Consider the following 20,934-nt stretch of genomic DNA (forward strand, 5'->3'; position numbering starts at 1 on the left):
CCTTATTTTGAGGCTATGCCCCCGATTCCACTTTCATCTGTCTGTGGAAACAGCCTCCCTGCTTCTATCTCATCTATTCCCTTCATAAATTTAAATATCTTTCTATAAAAGCTCATCCTCATTCTTTTAAATTCCAATGAATATGGTCCCAGTCTACTCAATCACTCCTCATAAGCCAACACTGTCAATTTTGGCATCAATCTAGTGAACCTCCTGTCTAACCACCCACCCCCACTGCCGGCACATGTGTCAGTCCATCCTTTTCTTAAGTACGGAGACAAAAACTGTATACAGTACTCCAGGCTTGGCTCACTAGCATTCTATACAGCAGCAGCATTACCTCCCTTTTTTTTAGAACTTCATTGCTAGAGGGATGGAGTTTACCAGGTTTTTCCATATTACTCAAATCTGACATACAAGTTAGAAATTCACTTCCGACTGTTTGTTTCTGATCAGCCCGTGCCAATTTAAATAGTAACCTATTTTTCATTTAATTACAGTACATTTTCTTCCTCCCAAGGCAAGCTAACTCAGTGTTTTGTACCTCTCTTTGACAGTTTATGTACTAAATTGAATCCCTGCCCACTCCTCCCTCATTGATCAGTTTTAATAATGTAGGGCTAGTATGTGCTGTCTGGTCCTGACAACACGTGAATTTTATGAAGAACACATGAAGAATCCAGTAAATTTAAAATTAATCCTGACTATTTCATTTTTTTCTCCCCAGGTATGCTTCTGTGCGATTCTGCCAATATTTCAAAATGAAGCCAGAAGTTACAAACCTAAAACTTCCTGAATGACAGCAGCTTTACCATTACTGAAGAGAAAACAGGCTGAATGAATTGAGTATGTTACAAAGTACCGGAATTCTATTGCTTTCTAGAACATCATGTCATTATATTAAAACTAGATAACAATCAGCCAAAAATTATAGTTTATGGCATACTTTAGTAATTTGACACTAATTATGCCACTTAATTATGCTTGAAGGCAATATTGGTAAGGATATTCTACATTTTTAGTGGAAAACACCATTTCACTGCAACTAAAAATTTTCTTCATCTACAGTTCCACTGCCACTATCTGTGCTGAGGCACAACCATGAAGCAATTACATGCTTCAACAGATTGTGAAAATCTTCACCAGTGCTGCCGTGCCTTGCACAAAAGCCCTGTTCACAGCTGGGCATGGTTTCCTCTTCCAGCTAGTGCAATAAGTATTGTGAGATCTAAAGGTACAGGGGGAAAGAATGTTCTCAGTGAGTAATAGTTTGTGTTTCTGTTATTGGAAAAATTTGATTTAAATACTCAGATGTTAGCTGGCTCAAGACCCTAACCTTCGGTTGTCTAATTTGCACATATGGTTGCTAGAGTTATTTTTAGATGACTCTTGTGACCCAGCAGCAGCTGAGGTAATATGCAGATCTTCCAACCCATCAAGAATTGAATATAGGAGGACACATGTCAAGGATATTTTATAAGCGTATTTACATTTATATATAAAAGAAATTGGACATGCTCAACAAGTCAAGCAGCATTTGTGGAGAGAGAAAAGGCTAATGTTTCAGCTCACTGCTCTTTACTCAAAACTAATTTGGTTACAAGCAAATTCCATTTACTTTCCCCATTTCTCTCCTTGTCTTCCAATTCAGTATTATTTTTTAACTTTGTCCCATCTTCAACTATCTTGTTGATTTACGTTGGCCCCTGGTCCTGGAACACTTCAACATTAAAATATTTTGAATTGTTTTTCTGCAAATTTGTGCATCCCCCACTTCTTTCACCTTACTGTTGACAACTGTACCTTCAAGCATCTAGGCTGTTAAGTAGTTATAAACTTCAAACTCTGTTGCACTTCGCAGGAATAAAAATTTACAACTTTGTTTTTCCAGTGAGTCTAGGTGTACTAAGGCATCAATCAGTAAATTGCAAATTTGGGGTGACTTCAACACCGTATTAGGACGGGTACAGTCAGTGATTTAGCAGCTTCTGGATATCAGTGTTTAACTTAGCACGTGCAAACTTTAATAGCTGTTAATTTCAGGAGAGTAACGACAGCAAATTCCAACAGCTTTCCTGTCATTCCTGCTGCAAAATGCCAGCCATGATGAATTTAACTGGAAATGCTAACCTTAAATCCATACTGCAATAGCTAAAGACAATACCTTAGCTCTGAAGAATTACTGGTTATAATGCAACAAACTATGTTCATCTTCCATTCCTTTAAATGTAAGCATTGTATTAATGGAGACGATAAAAAGAAACGCATTGCAGCAATTCTTGTATTCTTCATTTTATGTAAAGTACCTTCTGTCAATGGTGTAAGGCTTTGGGGTTAAATTGTTAATTAAGCTTGATCACAATTTCATCTTTAAACTTTGTAATTTCTTTCCATTAAAACGGTCTCTTATTTCAAGCATATTTTCATTTGTGTAACTCTGATTGTGAAGTAATGCTGAACAATTTATTTAACTTGTGTCATCCTTGGAAAAGGGAATTTGTGATTTGACCAGAACAGTTGCTCACTGTTTGCACTTGAACCAAAAAATGTTTGCCTAAATTTGGTAAAGGGTTTTAAATTCTTTGTATGAATAATGAACTATTAAGAATTAAGCTGCATAAATTCATGCGCTCAGCCAAACCTGTACTGAGAATTAAATGGTATGCAGAATGTAAAATTAATTTATATATTGTAAAAGAATGTCACTTGTCTCTCTGTTCTCTGGTGATGTGCAGCAGCTTTGTTTAAAATTTAGAGATGATTGAAGTAAAACCAAATACCGTTTTGAGCTTACAAACTTCCAGTTTAATTCCTGCATTTATGTTCCATGAATTGGTCAGAATGGGTATGTAATCACTATAATTAATATGAAGAAACTGCTACAAACAAAAAATAAGTTCTAATGAAGTAGACATAGGTTCTCTATTTCTCGGGAAAATATCAGCGTAGATATAAAATGGAAGCTTTCTCCCTGTTGTAAAATGTTGGTCTTTCAGTCAAACATGACAAGACTGATCTATTTTCTAATTCAATAGACTGACTTCATAAGCCACATATTTTTCCCATTTATTCCACATAGTTCAATGATGGTCTGTCAGTCTTGTATATAGACATATACAATGGGGGTAATTTTTAAATTACACTTTTTATGCAAAGTTTATTAATGCATTGCACAACATCAGCCTGGATTGTTTTCTTGCAATAGCAGCAAATCTTGCTTAAAATCTGTTGCATTTCTCTACATGATGCCTTTCATCTAAAATGGAAAAGTTAAAGGTTAACTTTTGTCCCCAGTATTTCCTGCACTTGCTTTGAACAGTTCAGTTTTAAAATGAACTCGTGCAAATTAAAATAAGCAAAGAAAATTAATATTGTACCTAGCTAGGATACTTCCAGTATTGCATTTTATAGCATGTATCTACTACCCACATATTTGTGGAGGTACCTATTGTTTCCCAAATTCAGCAGTCCTCGCTTTCTTAAATCTAACTTAACTGCTTTTGGAGGTCTGTGTGTGTCTATACCCAATTATTTTTATTTAATGAGAATCCACTATTGGAGACTATATAATACATCAGTGGAGGCTAATTTGAGTGATGATGAGAACATGTTCTATCACATTAAAGTTGGAGGATCTGATTTTTGTGGCCTACAGCACTGAAATTAACTATCAAAAGTGAAGTTGTATAATGTTTCCTAAGATGGCTTCAAAGAAACTAATATATTTTGTGGAAGTGATGTAAACATTGTGTAGATTTATGACCCTGTAAGATACATTGTGCATCAATCTGCTGAAAATAGGATATAGTTAGATTATGACAGATGCAACTGTCCAAGTTGTTTCAATCAGCATCTTCTTTCAAGTGTCACATAACGAAAATTTTAAACATCTCAGCTGATGCAAGACACTTCAAGGCTGTTGCATTAAAGTATTCATTTGGTGCAGACAACGGGAATTATTTGACCAGCTATCCAATTAATTGCAGGCTTCCTGAGGTGCAGTGGCAGTATCCCTATCCCTGAGTTGAGGAAGCCCACATTAAGAACCACCTGCACTAAAGATGTGTCATAGCATCTCCTGAACAGTTTCATCAGTCAATATCTCCAATTAGTCTCAACCCTGTGCTGTTTCCTGACAGACACCACCCTTTTTCCCCCTAAAAAAGGTTGCTATTGAATATATGCCCACTTAATTGTTCAATAGTGATATTCCAGGTAATTGCAATTTGAACATAGGAATCATCCTCCTCCCCTGTAGCAGTTCTATCAAGGATTGAGATATTTTAGTTTTTGTATTATCATGTAATGGGGAGTTCATTTAAACATGAGCTTATTTTAGGTAACATTCGCAAGAATTTGATGCTTCTGTAATAACTATACAACGTAATGTAAATTAATCACCAAACGTGAGCCACATATAACATATAAAGAAGATTTGTGCCAGCATGACAATATTTAAATTTGTAAATAAAATTCTTAATCTGTTTGCTTTTCAATTGGTGGTCCAATTTCTGTCGCTGTTTTCTGACATCTGCCAGGTATAATACAGTAGTGATCTTGTTATTGGAATGAAAAAGTTTTGATTTTTGGATTCCATTGTGCAAAATTCCATTTAACAAATGTGGACTACCTGGAATGAAAGATAAATGCTATAAGCTTCCTTTTAAAATGTCAACTGATTCATAAATGTACTTCAGGGAATAGAATCAATTGTAGCTATCTTTTATGTTCAGGAGAATCGTAGACATTTACACCATAGGGTGTTCAAGGTGCCCTCCTGCTCGTCCCACCCACTAAATCTTGCCCTATAGCCTTGCAGGTTTCAGCACTTCAAGTGCATATCTAAGTACTCTCAATATAACAAGAGTGCCTGAAATTGTGACAGGGCAGACGGAGTTACAGATACTTATTACCATCCGGTGGAATAATTCCATCTCCAATTTCTTAATCCAACCTCTCACTTTATACCTGGTTGTGGACACTTTGACCAATAAGAATAGGATCATTTGTCTGATCTATCAAGATCTCTTATTTTGATGCTCTTCGGTTAGCAATTTCCTCATCCTCTGTTCTGAAGAAAAGAACTCTAACCAATTCAGTCCTCTAGTTTAAAAAAAATCCCTGACCCTGATAGTATTCTCTCAAATCTCCTAAATTGCTATTGTTATGTAATTTTACCATAACTGTTGTGCACTTCTATGGCTCAGCTAATGTGCATCCAACTGTAGTCTCCTTAACCACTTTAGTTATCCGTCCAGCTGCCTTCAGGAATGTGAGAGCATGTAGCTTTTAAGAGTCCTGTTTCTCTCTACCTGGTACTTTCGTACCATTTAATGAGTACTTGCTTTTTTAGCATTGCCCAAACCTGTTGCCCCTCACCTTTTGTTTAACTCAATTTACTGTGTTGCACCACCTGAATGGTTCATTAATTTCTTTTATACAGTCTGAAGCTTTGATTCAAATAGTCCACATTAGTTACATCACATCTTGGCTTAATAAAGTCAGCATTTCCCCACTTAAGGTTTTATTTTTGGTCTGCTTTGCCCTTTTTAATCATTACTCTAAATTTAACTGAGTTATGATCCCTGCCGCCAGAATACTGTCTATATATTCCTCCTGTCACGTTTCCAGCTTCATTCCTAAAACACAGGCCCTGATCTGATCCCTCCCTAGGCAGCAAGATGAGCAGCATCCTGCTCTGCCTTTAGGCATTAGTCGTCCCGTTAATATTAGGGTAGTTGAACAATATCCCCTGCCTCCCAATTACTGATCCATTCTACACTTTTCAGATTTACTCTTTCCTCCTTGTTGGAGGCCTCTAGTACACACCCTGAATAACCTGGAATTGTTTTTTATTCATTTCAACCCATCTGGCTTTATTTAGTATTAGTTCAATTGTATTGTCTATCCTGTACTTTTCTTTAATGAGCATTGTGTCCATGACCCTTTTTGAATGTCTTTGTTGTCTAGAAAACTTTTTAACCTGGAAAGTTGAGCTGTCATGCTAACCCTTATTTCCATTATGTTTCCTATCGAATTTCATGCTCCCACATGTCAATCTGGTCTATCGAGTCATCTGCTTTATTCCTTAAACTTGATGTCTTTTTTTTTCCTTTCCAAGTTGTTCTGCCTGCTTATATCCATTTTATTGCCCTTTTCAGAATCTGTTTGAGTTCTTATCTGCCTGCAAGGCTAGTTTAGACTCTCCCCAACAACACTGACACAGTACAAAGATAAAATGTTGGTTCAGGCTGGACTGATGCTAACCAATCTAGCTTGTAAAAGCTACACCTCCTGCTAAAAATGGGTCCCAATGCCTCAAGAATCTAAAGCCCTGCCTCCTACTTGGTTTTTCCAGCCACACATTCAACAATTTTTATTTCCTATTTCTCTATACTTAAGTGGCATCATGAGTATTTCCAGTTGAAATCCTGCTTTTTACTTGCTGTCTCTGAACTCCATAAACTGTGTCTGCAGAACCTTATCTCTTTTTATGCTCTGTAGTGTTAGTGATGAAATAGATTTTAGCTGTTCACCTTACTTTCCTTGGCTTACATTTCGCTGCTCAGTTATGTCATTGATCGTGGCATGAAAGAGACAATATACCACCCTGTAATTATAACTTCTTTTGTGAGAAAGTCTTTCACCTCTATTGATCTTCCACTTTTCTTCCTCCTGTAGTCTGCCTACCTCACATTGAATTGACTCTTAAAACCCTCCGTAGCAGTTGTGGAAATTACTCACCATTGCCCCAAGGTAGGAGTGAGATTCTGTGGCAGGTCTCACCCAGCTTGAGACATGTTGTAAAAAAAGTATCTGTTACAGGAATGTCAAAATGTAGTCCTTAAGATCTGAAACGGACAGCTATTGTAGCTTGTACAGACTTCATTGCATATTGGGGTAAAGTCATGCTGTTTAGCACTACTGTGTTTGTACTGATTATGAATGGTGTGATGTCCTTGTTGTGAGGACCTATGGAGGAGGTTGTTGCATCTTTAGAACCAGCTGCAATCTGACTGATCATTTCTAGTAGAGAATAAATAACTGTGTACACACACCACCTCTTCAATCATTCCTAAACAGCTTGCTTGCAGATACTGTTTGTGGAGTCTTGCTGTATGCAAATTCATTGCTCTCTCATAATTAAATAACTTTGAAGTAGAATTGACTTATATGAATGAATATCAAAGAAAATAATTTGCACTTATGTTGAGAACTTGTCTTTAGGACATCCAATTGTTTCATAGCTAATTGAGTACTTCTGAAGGGGGTAGTTGTAATCGAGTTTAATGTGAATGTGGCAGCCAGCTTTCATGCAGCAATTAATGTTGATGAGTACTGGTTGACAAAGGTATCACACGTTGTTTTCAGATATGTTGCTAAAGTTGTTCAAATATGTGGCAGCAAGTGAACAGGAAAAACCAGTGTTGCTTATTTGTGCTCAAAGCCGATACTGCAATCTGTACTTTGAGGTTCAGGTCTGGAGAATTTCTAGTTTGTGGGTGACTGTATAGACGTTGTCCCTGAGACTGTTTGGTCCTTACCACCAACTAAGATTATTCAGTTTATGTTCAGTAGATGTATAAGAAAATTGTAACAAGTTGTTAACTGCCTTGATCATGTAACTGTGATCACAAACCTTGCAAAATCACAAAGATGCACCTGTGGCTACAACAGTAGATGAGACTAGACAATAATGTGCTAAAATGTAAGTAGAAAGTAACTTTTTGATTCTTTCCAAAGCTGGAGCCATTTCTGACTTAAATCCACTTCTGTCAGATTCTCAAAGACTGTCATGGGTTGAACAGGACTTTCTGTTGGGGATAACCCTCCCCTTTTGACTCCTCATATCTAAAAAGAACCAGGGATTCACTGGTAAGTGTTGTAGTCTTCCTTGAATCCATCGTGGTATCTAGTCTTAGGTATTGTGTCCTAGAAAAATGGAGAATTGGAATTCTCATTTAGTATAAGACATGTTCTGTGATGCCTCCATTGTTTCACTGTGAAATAGGATGATATGCAAAGGCAAAATGTTTGTTGTTTCTCTTCCAGAGTTTTAGATATTTTCCTTTGCAAAGTCTTTGGGTCAGAGGAGATTCCAAATGATACATGGTTGAAGTAATACCCTATTACCTGAATACGGTAATAGATGTAGTCACCACTCCTGACTCATTGGGCATTTTTTAAAAATTTACTTGAGACATTTGCAGCACTGGCTGGTCAGCATTTATTGCCTATCCCTATTTGCCCTCGGGAAGGTGGTGGTGAACTGCTCCCTTTTTAGACACAGCGGTTCATGTGCTCTTGGTTGACCCACAATGCCGTTAAGGAGAGAGTTCCATTTTGACCTAGTTATAGTGAAGGAACAGTGATATATTTTCAAGTCAGGATGGCAACTGTCTTGGAGGGAAACTTGCAGATGGTGATGTTCCCATTTATCTGCTGCCCTTTGTCCTTCTAGATGGAAGTGGTCATGAGTTCTAAGTGGTCTAAGGGTATCTGCCAGAGCACATGGTTTGTATACAGTTCTGTGGGGGCAGAAAAGAAGGTGCTTGTTGCCAATTTTGTAAAATTATTATTGATGGACAAAATAAATATTTTCCACTTCTTACACCTTTGTTTAAATTGAGTGAGATCTACACAAAGTCTTGGTTCTCAACTTGTCCTGGCTGTGTCGTAATATGAATCCACATCTCTCTCTGAGCTTTTGCTTCTCCGTTAAAGGATGAGAAATTGTCCTGAATGTGTTTAAGCGGATTAGTTTGACATTACCTTGTGGATTAATGCGATACTTCAAGTTTAATTTGCCTAAATCTTTGAACAACTTTGGAAATTCACTGCTCTTCCATCCTATTCTGAATTATTGTATGCATTTCTGCCTCTTGGAGAGTGGATATGTGCATTTTGTTTTTTGCTCAATGAAGAAGTATTTTTGATTGCTCCCTGTATCTGAAGTATTGCATGATATTTCTTCCCCTCTGATTAAGCTCTATAGTGATTCGCCCATATATATGAAGATTTTGTCACCTGACATTCTGTACTAAATATTATATGTGCTAGCCTGTCTCTTGTGGACTTCAACAATGGCAACTTGCCTTCCAGTATTGAAACAGCTACCCCTATATTGGGTTTAAGTTTTGTTTCGAGCCTTTAGTTGAATATCCAGAGTCTGTTTTGACTTTTTATTAACCTCATGTGGAGATGTTGCTTTTACTTGCTGTTCTGCAGCTTTGTTTAACTTATTCCTTGCAATATGATTTCATTTCTTCTGGAAATCTTCCTATTGAGGGACTTTATTTTTTGGGGTGATGAAAATGTTGTTAGCTTACAATATTTCCTAAAGTGCCCTAAATGGGCATACAGGTCCTGATGCTGGACACACGTTACACTTGTGGTTGTTTATGGAACCGCACCTTGTACAACCTTACAATGGTAAATAACATTGGTTTCTGCTCTGTGTGTTTTGGCAGCCTTTCTGAAGTGTGATGACACCATCTTAGGGACTACTCATTCGATCACTTCAGAAAAATCCTTGATGTTTTCCCACAGTACTAACGCTATTGGATACCATTGCCTCTCTGTGCAGAGAATTGGATTGCCTGCTCCAATATTAAATCGTCAAATTAAAGGAAGTCTTGTAATTTCTCATTCCTCACCTGACTATTACTTGGTCACTAATTAAATAGCATTTCAAAACTTTGTACCAGCAACCTCCAGCTAACAATGTAAATCTGTTATAAAGGTTTGAATTGTGTTTTCCTAATGCTTGTATAAAGAACATTAAGAACTAGGAGCAGCAGTAGACAGTTCATCCCCTCAAGCCCATTTCTGCTGTTTGATATGATCATGGCAGATCTCATCCCAGCCTCAACCCTCTGTCGCGCCCACTCCCCATGACCCTTTAATGCACTATTAATTAAAAATGTCTTATCTCCTCCTTGAATTTGTTCAGTGCCCCTGCCGTTCACAGCACTCTGGGGTAGTGAATTCCACAGATTTATGACCCAAAGAGAGAAGTAATTTATCTTCATCTCTGTTTTAAACCTGTCACCCCTTGGACTAGAACTGTGACCCTTCATTTTAGTTTTCCCACACAATAGGAAACATCTACTCTGACAAACACATTTTGCATCTTTATATACTTCAATTAGATCTCCCTTTCTAAAGCCTAGCAAGGGTCAGCCTAAACTGTTCAAACTGTCTTTATAATCTAGTGAAGCTTCTCTGAGCTGCCTTTGCCTACAAAATCTCATGCATTCTATCACAATTCTTTTGAGACGAAAGAACACACAAGTGCTTAAGTCAATGTGTCGTACTTTGTGATACTTTCTTCCATGATTTGTCTTACTTGAACATCAGAAGTCACATGACATCTGATTATAATCCAACAGGCTTGTTTAAAATCACTTTGACTGACAAAGGAGCAGTGCTATGAAAACTTGTGAATTTAACACACGTCAGACTATAATCTGGTATCTCGTAACTTATGACTTTGTCCACCCCGATCCAACACTGGCACCTCCACATCAGAACATCATTAGCTGTGAGAGACACAGCATATAAAACTTGCTGACCTGATGTGAAGGGATTCTTTGAGCCACTGTCTTTGGTGGTATGGTGGTTCAGCCTGGAATTCTAGTGGCCCAAGATTTGGCAGCTTTGTCGGCATTCTGCAGCAGTGGAGAATGTGGTTCCTATCTCCTTCCACCTTGTACATTGAACCAAGATAGACTTGGTCTTAACAAAAGACATATGTAAAAATTAATAGTGATGCCAGAGTTTGGGAATTAAACACATCTCACTTTTTTTGTAAAAATGCAAACGACAATAAATCACTTCCATTCTATGTTGCTGCTCCTGCACATGTAAGTCTGAAGCTATTATCAAACAAACTGCTGCTTGCAGAGATCCCATTTTTGACATCATTGTGTGTCTTGTGTTATCACCTGTTAGAGGTAACAGTAAGGTGTCAACAAAAGCTGTCATCCTATGAACTAACACTTGACTAACTTGGGTAAGTACTTTTTTGTTTTTCCTCCTTACTTTCAAAGTATTCTGACTGTTTTATCCTCTCCCGAGTAAAACCAGTTGGTGGCTAGGCCTTGAAGTCTCTTTTCCCCGCTTTGAGTGTTGCCGTGCTGTGGCTCTGTAAGCAAAGTCTTATGAAATTTTTTCCTCTGTCTTCTGAGGTTTCTCCTTTTCCACTTTTTCCCTCAAATTCTCCTACGGTCTTGGCTGCCTTCAGAGTTATTTATTTACTTAACCTGCAGCATGCAAGCCTCATCTGTCCTGGCTAAATTTTCAGCCCTGGCCGTTGGACTGTGTTTTAACTTCAAAGCCACACTCTGTACTGTAGTTTTTTTTCCCCCCTAAGCTACCACCATCTATTGTCTAAAGTCAATACAGCTACCTGTACATTGAAACACTGCTCTGATGTATTTTGCGCTGTGGTTGGCTGCACGTACTGAGACTGCTTGTTCTTTATCACTGAGCGAGACTCTCCAACTCCTTTTATATGCTGTAACACTCCTTAATTATATCTGTTCATAGTGAGATGTCAGAAGCAGTTCTCCACTGCAGTGTCTGAGATGTCTCTCTTCGCTTGTATTTAGATTGATGTTGTCTTTTATGCTTTTGTCAGTCATGTGATCAGTTATGAATTACATGAATCTTGTACCGCAGTCACACAGTGGGGCGGCACAATGATACTGTTGCCTCACAGCAGCAGGGATCTAGGTTCAGTTCCAGCCTGGGGTGACTGTGTGTGGAATTTGCACATTCTCCCCATTTCTGTGTGGGTTTCCACCCAGGTGCTCTGGTTTCTTCCCACAGTCCAAAGATGTGTAGGTTGGGCGAATTGGCCACGTTAAATTCTCCTGTGGTGCCCAGGGATGTGCAAGTTAGGTGGGTTAACTGTGGGCAATATGAGATAGGCAGGGATGCTGTTCAGTGCCATTGCAGACTCAACAAGCGAAATATCTCTACCTGCAATGTAGGGATTCTATATCTTTATGTAAGGCTGGAATTCCTCAGCAACCACTTGTTGACTTGTAATCAGGTTGGTTGCTGTCAGAAGAGAAGGCTGGGTCAAATGTTAGCCACCAAAATGTCATGCAGTCTTTTTAATGAGCACCAGCAGGTGATTTGCATGACAACCTACAGATGACTTTTGCTATCATGAGTTTCAAGTCTTTTTTGCCATGTCCTGCACCAAACTTGGATTAAATCAGTGCTTAAGGTTAAGAATTAGTAGTTGTAGAATTCTTAGTGAAAGATTTGGGGAGATTTATACCTAAGATGACCTGGCCTCACCTCATTGGGTGATGTGCCCCCTGCCCTGTGACTATATTAGCTGAAGCCAGAAACATGCCAGAAGGATCTGGAAAAGGGTAAAATTGGACACCCGGAGACAACTCTCATTGCAGTCTCAGCGGGCTGATGGAGTCTTCAATGTGTGACAATGGAAGGACAAGTGAAATACACTTAAGCACCAAGTAGACCCTGAGTCCACCCATTGACAGAGCTCAGTGAATTGGATACAACAGCCCAACCAGTTTACTACAGTATGTAGTACGTGTTTTTCAGGCAAGCAGCCTAATTTGGGGAAAGGTTAATTTGTTAAGTAAGGGTTGGTTCTTTAACTTGCAATGTTTTAATAAAATTAAGTTTGAACTAAGGTTCTTGAAGATTTCTAGCTCGGGTTGTGGATGCTGTGGTTGGTTCGTTCACCGAGATGGTTCATTGCTCACAGATGTTTCATTACCCTGCTGGCTAACATCATCAGAGCACCCTCTGATGAAGTGCTGTGATGTTTTCTCAACTGGTATCAGAAATGCATGTTACGAGTAATAAACTGGACACAGTATCTGTATAGAATATTTCACAGCAAGCACTTGACATTCCTGTGTGGGCTTTGCTACTTAGTGACTTTAAGTTGGTCTAAAGTTGAACCCGAGAACCTTGTATTCTTAGAAATTCAGCCTGAGCCTGAACTCAGAAGGTAGTTGCCCCACGTGATGGCCAGGATTCAACTTGGTGAATGGCCAGTAATTAGGCCGTAAACCAGGTGTTTTGATCAGTGAGACAAATGGCAGAATTTGCAACTAGCTCAGTCTAAGGGTGTGGGTAAACTCAAATCAAACTCGAGAAGGCCTAAGACCCATCTCCTGGTCTGTCAGAGGGCTTTGATGCATGCTTCTGTTATGCCTTAAACTTAGAAGCACAGGAACAGGGCTTAAGTGAAAGCTGGATGCCAACCCTAATCAATTCCCATATTCCAGTTATGAGAGAGAGATTGCACAACTACTACATTAAGATAGGAGTTGCTTGGTAGCAGAAGATGGAGAAACTAAAGAATAAAGCAGCAGGAGTAGGGGACCCAGATGAATTTGTTCCACATGGGCCCATTCCACACTCCGTATCAAAAGGCTTGTCAGTGAATGGAATAAAGACCAAAAGGGCGAGTTGTCAGAAAAATGCAAGTTTAGAATTCCTGCTGGAAGCCCTGCACCAAGCAGACAAAGAAAATAAAACCTATGCTGCGGACTATTCCAAATGCCAGTGCACTATTGATGAAATTCTAGATTTCAGAAAGGAGTGATGTGCATTTGAAACAGAAGAATCAGAAGAGGAAATGATTACATGGTAGCCCTGACCAGAACTGGAGGAATCGGTTCATTGGTACACTGAACGCGATGACTGGGAAATCAGAGCCCTCTGCACATGCCACCAGAATGACCAAAGCAGTGGAAGTCCAGTCATGTACCCAAGCCTGTTCCCAGTAGCATAAGTGGCTGAGATAGTGAGAGATCCTCAGAACTGAGCCCTCTGCTGACCATTTGTTCTTTGAGGATACCTGTCAACAAAGTTTTACATGGGCTTGATGACACAGAAAAAAGTAAACTAATGTTAATATTAATGAGTGCCATGGTCTAATCTACCTGACCCAATTCCCAGAATGTAGGGTGGCAGTGACTGCTGGGCACAAACTGATTTTTTTTATTTGGCAGCAGCAGCCGTCAGCAGGAGAGTATAAACAAACGAACACCCACCTCAATTCACATGTTGTGTGTGGAGCCACTTTGCCGGATTCTTTGGGAATATGAGCAGAACAAGGTTAGATGGACAAAAATCACTCAAACTGGACCAGGATCTTGGTGGCACGTGCTCCTGAAAAGTGTAGAAAGACCTGTGAGAATTTCAACCCCACACATAATAGTTACACAGAGGCATGGGTGCTCAGGAGAATGGCCCAAGATTGGGAGAAAGAGATTCAGAAGGAAGATTAGGTTCAGGCACATAAGAGTGGTAAAATAATCCCAGTAAAATAGGGGAGGCAATGGCCTACTGGTATTATCATCAGACTGTTAATCCAAAGACCCAGATAATGTTCTGGAGACCCGGGTTTGAATCCTGCCATGGTAGATGATGGAATTTGAATTCAATAAATATCTGGCTTTAAGAATCTAATGATGACCGTGAATCCATTGTCGATTGTTGGAAAAACCCATCTGGCTCACTGATGTCCTTTTCGGGAAGTAAACTACCATCTTTACCTGTTTGGGCTGCCATGTGACTCCAGACCCACAGCAATGTGGTTGACTCCTAACAGCCATCTGGGCAATAAATGTTGCATAACAAGCAATGCCTTCATCCCGTCAATGAATAAAGCAAAAAAAACAAGTCTCAAACCCAGGTACAGTACAGAGAATTAATGGCGGAAGTCTGCAGAGGCAGAGGTCAATGGCTTCCATACACTGTCTCTCCCTTTTGGGGGGAGGGGGGGGGGGTGTAAAAACGTCAGTTCCAAGGGTACCCCATAACCACAGCACGTGCAATGCTGAGCAGTTCATCATGCCTGACAATATAGAGCACCCACCATCCTCCCCACAAAAAGAGCAGGGATATTGAACCAAGCCACTAGAGGGACAAGTGTGACAAGCCCCAATAGGCCAGATGGAGGAAACCGAGAGCTCCTTTCTCCTGTCCCCTCAGCTGAGCATGTGTCTTACGGGGTCAGACCACACCGAAATGAGCGTGTAATGTAAGGTGGGACAGGGTAGAAAGGCTCTCCAGTGGACAGGGAGGTACAGAGTCACCCTGTTGCATTCTTGTGGGACACAAGCCAAGGGCTCCCACTCAGCCCTGAATACAGCCAAGAAATTGGTGCACATGGCGCACAAAGAAAAGTCAAGTCAAGTGGGATCACTGGATGTTTACAGGAGGGAGCAGAGATAGGCCCATTCGATTTTAGGATAGTGAAAAGAGTGTATCATCACCCAGCCATGTTTGTGAATCTACATTGCAGGAACAGAGCATATCCTGGGCTCCAATTCCGTGCATAAATACAATTTGTCATGTGATCTGACAAACTGTTGTTGAGCTGATGACTCAGATAGACAAGGCACTGACAGAGGTAGCTATGGGGAGATATACAGGCAGGATTTTTCAGTAAGGGAATTTTGGATAAAGACTTGGGAGCACAGGAGACCCTTACAAAACCCACACTGATTCACAGGGCATGAACATGAATGGCTGAATGACAGGGGCCCCAATCCAAAACCCCCAAAACAGTATGGTTTTCCAAAACAAGCCATGGGCAAGATTGTTAAAGTAATCACTGGCCTCGGACAACATCCTCTGTAGCTCCAGCAAACAATTCACCAGTTTGGCCCCTTAGAAAACCAGACACCTTTTGGAGACTGGCAATCAACCATTGGGAGCTAGATAAAATGGCCCAGCTAACATGGTGGCACCAATCCCGAGACAATAAAAGAGACACTACAGAACAAATACGGATGCACACAACTGTGCTCCCAGCTCTAAATTTTGGGATCGACCCTCTGTTGGGGAGAGATTCTAAATAGGAGTCTTGAGTCCTGTGTTCAGCAGCACAGATCACTCAATTTCCTGACACAGTGTGGGGAAGGTCTCTGGTGCAGTCTCTCAGGCACTCAACTCTTCCAGTCAAGTACACCATATTTATACATTCCGCATTACAATGATTGCATGCCACATTGATGCCAGCGCTTGTGGCATCCCTCCTAACCATTATGCTGCTCTCCAGACATTTGTCAGGGATACTGTACTGACAGGGTGCTGTAATTTGCAAGCAGTGATTGTCTGTTTTCTCAGAGTTTTCATGACTGTGTAATATTTTTCAATTACCACTGCCTACACCACCCGCCCCCCCCCATGATGTTGTCTACTTCTCAGTACATTATGAGGTTAACTGTTAATGCCATTTGTTCCATGTTACCCAGTCCCTTTTGTTTACACCTTTTTTTATTCAATCCTTGCAGCTGGTGGGGTGGGGGATTCAGATAAGTTCCTCAATGTTAGTTGCATTTACAATTCCTGTATACCGACGTGTAGTGACAATGACCTAAAGAGTATTGGTTATCATGGGATCAGACTCTTCTCTTAAACCTCAAACCCTCAAGCCAGTATTTATGCCTGGCACAAATGACACACTGAAAAGGGGAAATTTGGGAAAGAAAACGGTTAGGAGAAAGAGGAAAATTTGGCAAGGCAAGGACTAAAATATGGCCAGTAGAGATTTCCACTAGTGGAGGAGGGTTAGAGGGATATATTTTAAACCATATGGATATTGTCAAAGGATAATAACAGATGCCACCTTGGTTTCCTTTCAGGATAATGATGAACATAGATGACATTAATAGGGATTAAGAGAAACAGTGGCCCTATCATGGACCCCTGTGGAGCCACCATTACTGGACATAATTCCCTGCGGTTCAAAGGTTAGTCATTCACCACTGCCATCTGTTTCTTGTCACTCATCCAACCTCATCAATGCTGCTGCCTTTCCTTTTATTCCGTGAGTGGCAACTTTGCTGCCCATTACACACCTTTTGAAAGTTCACTGACACCACATTGACCACATTACTCTTGTCGATAAACTTAATCCCAAAATTTGACTTTAACAGAGTTATTTCGGCTTTTTTAAATTCATCCACATTTTGGCCAAATTATGGTTAGTTTTGTTTGGGTTATTGTATCAATGCCTTTTTTTTCCCCTCATCAGCAAGGTTAAACTGGTTGTGAAGAAAATCACTGAACCTGAACCATTAATCCCTGATTTCTTTCTACAGGTGATGCCAGACCTGCTGAGTTTTTCCAGCAATTTCTGATTTTGTTTCTGATTTCCAGCATCCACAGTATATTTGATTTTTTCAGTTAAATTGACTGGTGCCGAGTTTTTCCTTGCATGCCTTTTTCAACAAGAGATATTTGCAATTTTTACCTTTGACACTAACTCTGTATCTATAAAAAGATATAGTGAGAATCTCTGTGATATCCACCCTTATTTTACTTAATAAGTATCTGATCTGATCAGGTCTTAGTAAGTTACTAATCTTAAGTACAGCTAGTAATTTCAATGCCTCCTCTTTGTTAGTCTTTATCTCATCTAGCCTTATCTTGCTCTATGACTTTGGAGTATCTTCCTCCTTGCTAAAAAAAACAGATGTAAAATGCTCATTTAATTGCTCAGCAATGCCTTCTGCATCCACAGACAAATCCTTTCTGGTCTTACACTGACTTTACTCTTCCCTTTTTACATCCCTTTCACTATTTATGTGGCTACAGGAGACTTTTGGATTCCCACTTGTAGCTGCCATTCTCTTGCTATACTCTCGCTTTGCAGCTCTTAGTTTGTTTTCACCATTCCTATTTTCAGCCCCTTAGTTCCAAAAATTAGCTTCTGACTTTGTCCTGTCTAGGACATGTTTACTCCTGAGTAATGTAATTCTTAAACCAGTACTGCTATCCCACTGGCCCTACTTTTCCTGACTCTCTCCAACTTATACAGATGCACCATTGAAAGCATAATGGGTTGGTACGGCAACTGCTTTGTCCAGGACTGTAAGAAACTACAGAGGTTGTGTGCGTAGCCCAGACCACCATAGAAGCCAACCTTCCATCCATGGACTCTACTTACACTACTTGTTGCTGAAGAAAAGCTGCCAGCATCATCAAAGTCCCATCCCACCCTACTGATGCTCTCCTACAACCTCTTCGTCAGACAGAAGATACAGAAGCCCGAACACACGAACAGCTTCATCCCAGCTGTTATTAGACTGATGAATGGACTCTGTAACTTCAAATAGTACTAATCTTGTTAATGTTGATTTTGCCTAGTGTACATCCTGTGCGGCGTAACCTCTATGCCACACTCAAAAGTTTTTTTCACCCTATGATCTGTGTGTCCCTGCCCACTGTGTCTGTACTGCTTGCAAACAAAGCTTTTCACTGTACTTCGTTACACATGACAATAAGTCAAGTCAAGTCAAATCAAGTCAAATCAAGTCAAATCAAATCAAATTGAATATCTTGTATCCAGGAATAATTATTACCTAGTCCTACTTATCTTTTTGAGCAAGGTCTCTATTATAACAGCAGGTTATATTTCTAGGTGGTTGTATGTGTTTGCAGCTCATCTGTCTTATTTACTAGCATTACACTTTAGTACATTTCCTCTTACCCCCCCTGATACGTTACTGTTCCTTGTTGAGTATTACTTGTGTCTCAATTCCTTGTTTTTCTTCTACATACCGTTGCCTCCTGGTTCCTATTGTCCTGTCAGGTTAGTTTGAGCCCTGCCCAATAACACTAGCAAACTGTCCTGAAGGACAATTGGTCCAAATATGCACAGGTCAAACCTCCTCAGAACCGTTCTCAGTATTCCAGGAACCTAAATCCTGATCTATTTCTCCAGCTGGGCCTTTTTTCTTTATCTGTTTGAAGGGCTTATCCCCATATCTACCTCTGTTATTGGTTTTGATATGAATCATAACTGCCAAATGTTTCCTCTCTACCAACGCTGCAGCCATCAGTGACATCTTTGTCCTTGGCACCAGAATGACAATGTACATTCCGTGATCCATGTCACCTGCCACAGCAAAGCCCTCATTATAGAATTCCTCCATCACTCTATCTTTCCCAATTTTCCTCCTGCACCACCCCCCTCACCCCCCTCACCCCACTCTACCCAGTCCCATCCCGCACATCTGAGTCAGCTGTGGCAGCATAGACCTACCTCTAGCTGCATTCCCTAAAGGAATCATTGTCCTCAGCATCAGAGCTGAGGGGGAATTCCTGCGCTATCTGCTCAGTCCTCCCTGATTGACCAGCAGTGACTCTACAAGACCGTAAGACATCAGAGCAGAAATTAGGCCATTCAGCCCATTGAGTCTGTTCTGCCATTCAGTCATGGCTGATAAGGTTTCAACTCCATTCTCCCTCTTTCTCCCTGTGACCTTTGATTCCTTTGACAATCAAAACCTATTTATTTCTGTCTTAAATATACTCAATGATCTGCCCTCCATAGCCCTCTGAGGTAATAAACTCCATCGATTCGCCACTCTCTGGCTGAAGAAGTTTCTCCTTACCTCTGTTCTGAAAGGCCTTCTCTTTACTCCACTTCCCTTTACTGTGCCCTCGGCTCCTAGTCTCTCCTGCCAATGGAAGCATCTTACCAACATCCACTCTGTGCAGGCCGTTCGGTATTCTGTAAGTTTCAATCACATTCCATCTCGTTCTGTCTCTGAACAACCTTAGGCTGCAGAGTACCCACCTGCAGAAACAGCCTATGCACATCATTCCCAGCCTCTGCAGTAGCACAAACCAAGCTTTGAAACCTGGAGCTTGATCTGTTCCAACTCGTGACACTTCCTATCTCAACAATGCTCTGGTACAATACCCTCGTGCAATATATTTACAGTACTTATGGGCTTTTTCAGGTTTATGTCTACAGCATTGCAATCTAATGTATTTACACGTCAATTTAAACAAAATGCTTCTCTTTGAAATTTATCGTATTGTAACATCTTGAGGGTGATAATACTGCCTCGTTAAAAGAAAGTGCAGCAACTGAGAGAATGATCATTTATAGGCCCAAGGGAAAATAATGTCAGCTTATTGCTGGCAGCAATTTAATAAACAAGTCAGAAATTAATTGAAATGAATTAGCTTATTACCTAAGATGTATTTTAAAAAAAATCTGTTAGGGCCTACCTCTGAAGCAGGTCGGATTTGAACCTGCTGACGCTACTACGGTCTCCCAAGACTCTTAATGCAGGAACTTGAGTTATTGTGATTTGATACAGCTTTAGATCCAGAGCCAAATGCACTAACGTTCTGCCACAAACCTACTGACTATTAATGATCAACAATTTACCATCAGGAGCAATCACACTAACCACCTCTCCCTGTCATTGAACATCAGTGTCGAAGTTCCTCGGGTTCCGCTACCAAACAATCTTCAGCTGCTTCATTAATTAACATTTTACCATCGTAAGCTCAGACTTGGGTATGCCCACTGATAATTGCATCATTTTGGGTATCATTTGTAATTACCCAGATGCTGAAGCAGTGCATACCTGCGTGCAACAGGATCTGGACAACATCATTGGCTTCATAAGAGGCAAGCAATGACTGCAGCGTGTGATGCAACCAACATCTCCATTCCCTTGACTTTCAACGGTGTTACTCTTGCTCAATGTTCTGCCATGAACAGCTTGGGGTAAGGTTTGCCATTGACCAGAACCCAAATTGGACCAACTACTTAAATACAGTGACTACAGTAATGGTCAGCTATCAGGAATCCTGCAGCAGGTCGCTATTGACTTCCTAAAGTTGTTGCATGCCCTCATAGGGAAAAATCAGGAATGTGATGGACTAATTTTCGCATTTGGATAAGTGCAACTTTGGTTTGGTTCAATCTAAGACGAAGCAACCCAGTTGATTGATGCTCCATCCACTGTCTGGAGCACCTAGCCCTTCACCACTGACACACAGTGGCAGCGTGTACTATCTTCAAAGCTCCTCAGATAGCATCTCCTAAACCTACTTCACGACCACGTACAAGGAAAGGGTGATGGGCAACAGCACTACCAAGTACCTTTCCAAGTCATA

The 20,934-nt window shown here is 40.3% G+C and overlaps 1 protein-coding gene and 1 long non-coding RNA gene across 2 annotated transcripts in view; both read left to right on the top strand.

Annotated features, from left to right (window-relative positions):
- The window catches only part of etnk1 (ethanolamine kinase 1), a 39,403-nt gene extending 34,959 nt beyond the window's left edge, over positions 1-4,444 (top strand). The window contains exon 8 of the mRNA XM_048553967.2: positions 728-4,444. Coding sequence (XP_048409924.1) covers positions 728-800 — 73 coding nt within the window. The 3' untranslated portion in view covers positions 801-4,444. The remainder of the gene's footprint in view (positions 1-727) is intronic.
- A 3,305-nt stretch (positions 4,445-7,749) lies between these two features.
- On the top strand, positions 7,750-19,958 carry LOC125463150 (uncharacterized). Its single transcript, XR_007249768.1, has 3 exons — positions 7,750-7,875; positions 16,653-16,760; positions 17,831-19,958. It is a non-coding gene; the product is annotated as an uncharacterized LOC125463150 (long non-coding RNA).
- The last annotated feature ends 976 nt before the right edge of the window (positions 19,959-20,934 follow it).

This window comes from Stegostoma tigrinum, chromosome 25, assembly GCF_030684315.1.
Source record: "Stegostoma tigrinum isolate sSteTig4 chromosome 25, sSteTig4.hap1, whole genome shotgun sequence".
Classification (NCBI taxonomy): Eukaryota; Metazoa; Chordata; class Chondrichthyes; order Orectolobiformes; family Stegostomatidae; genus Stegostoma; species Stegostoma tigrinum.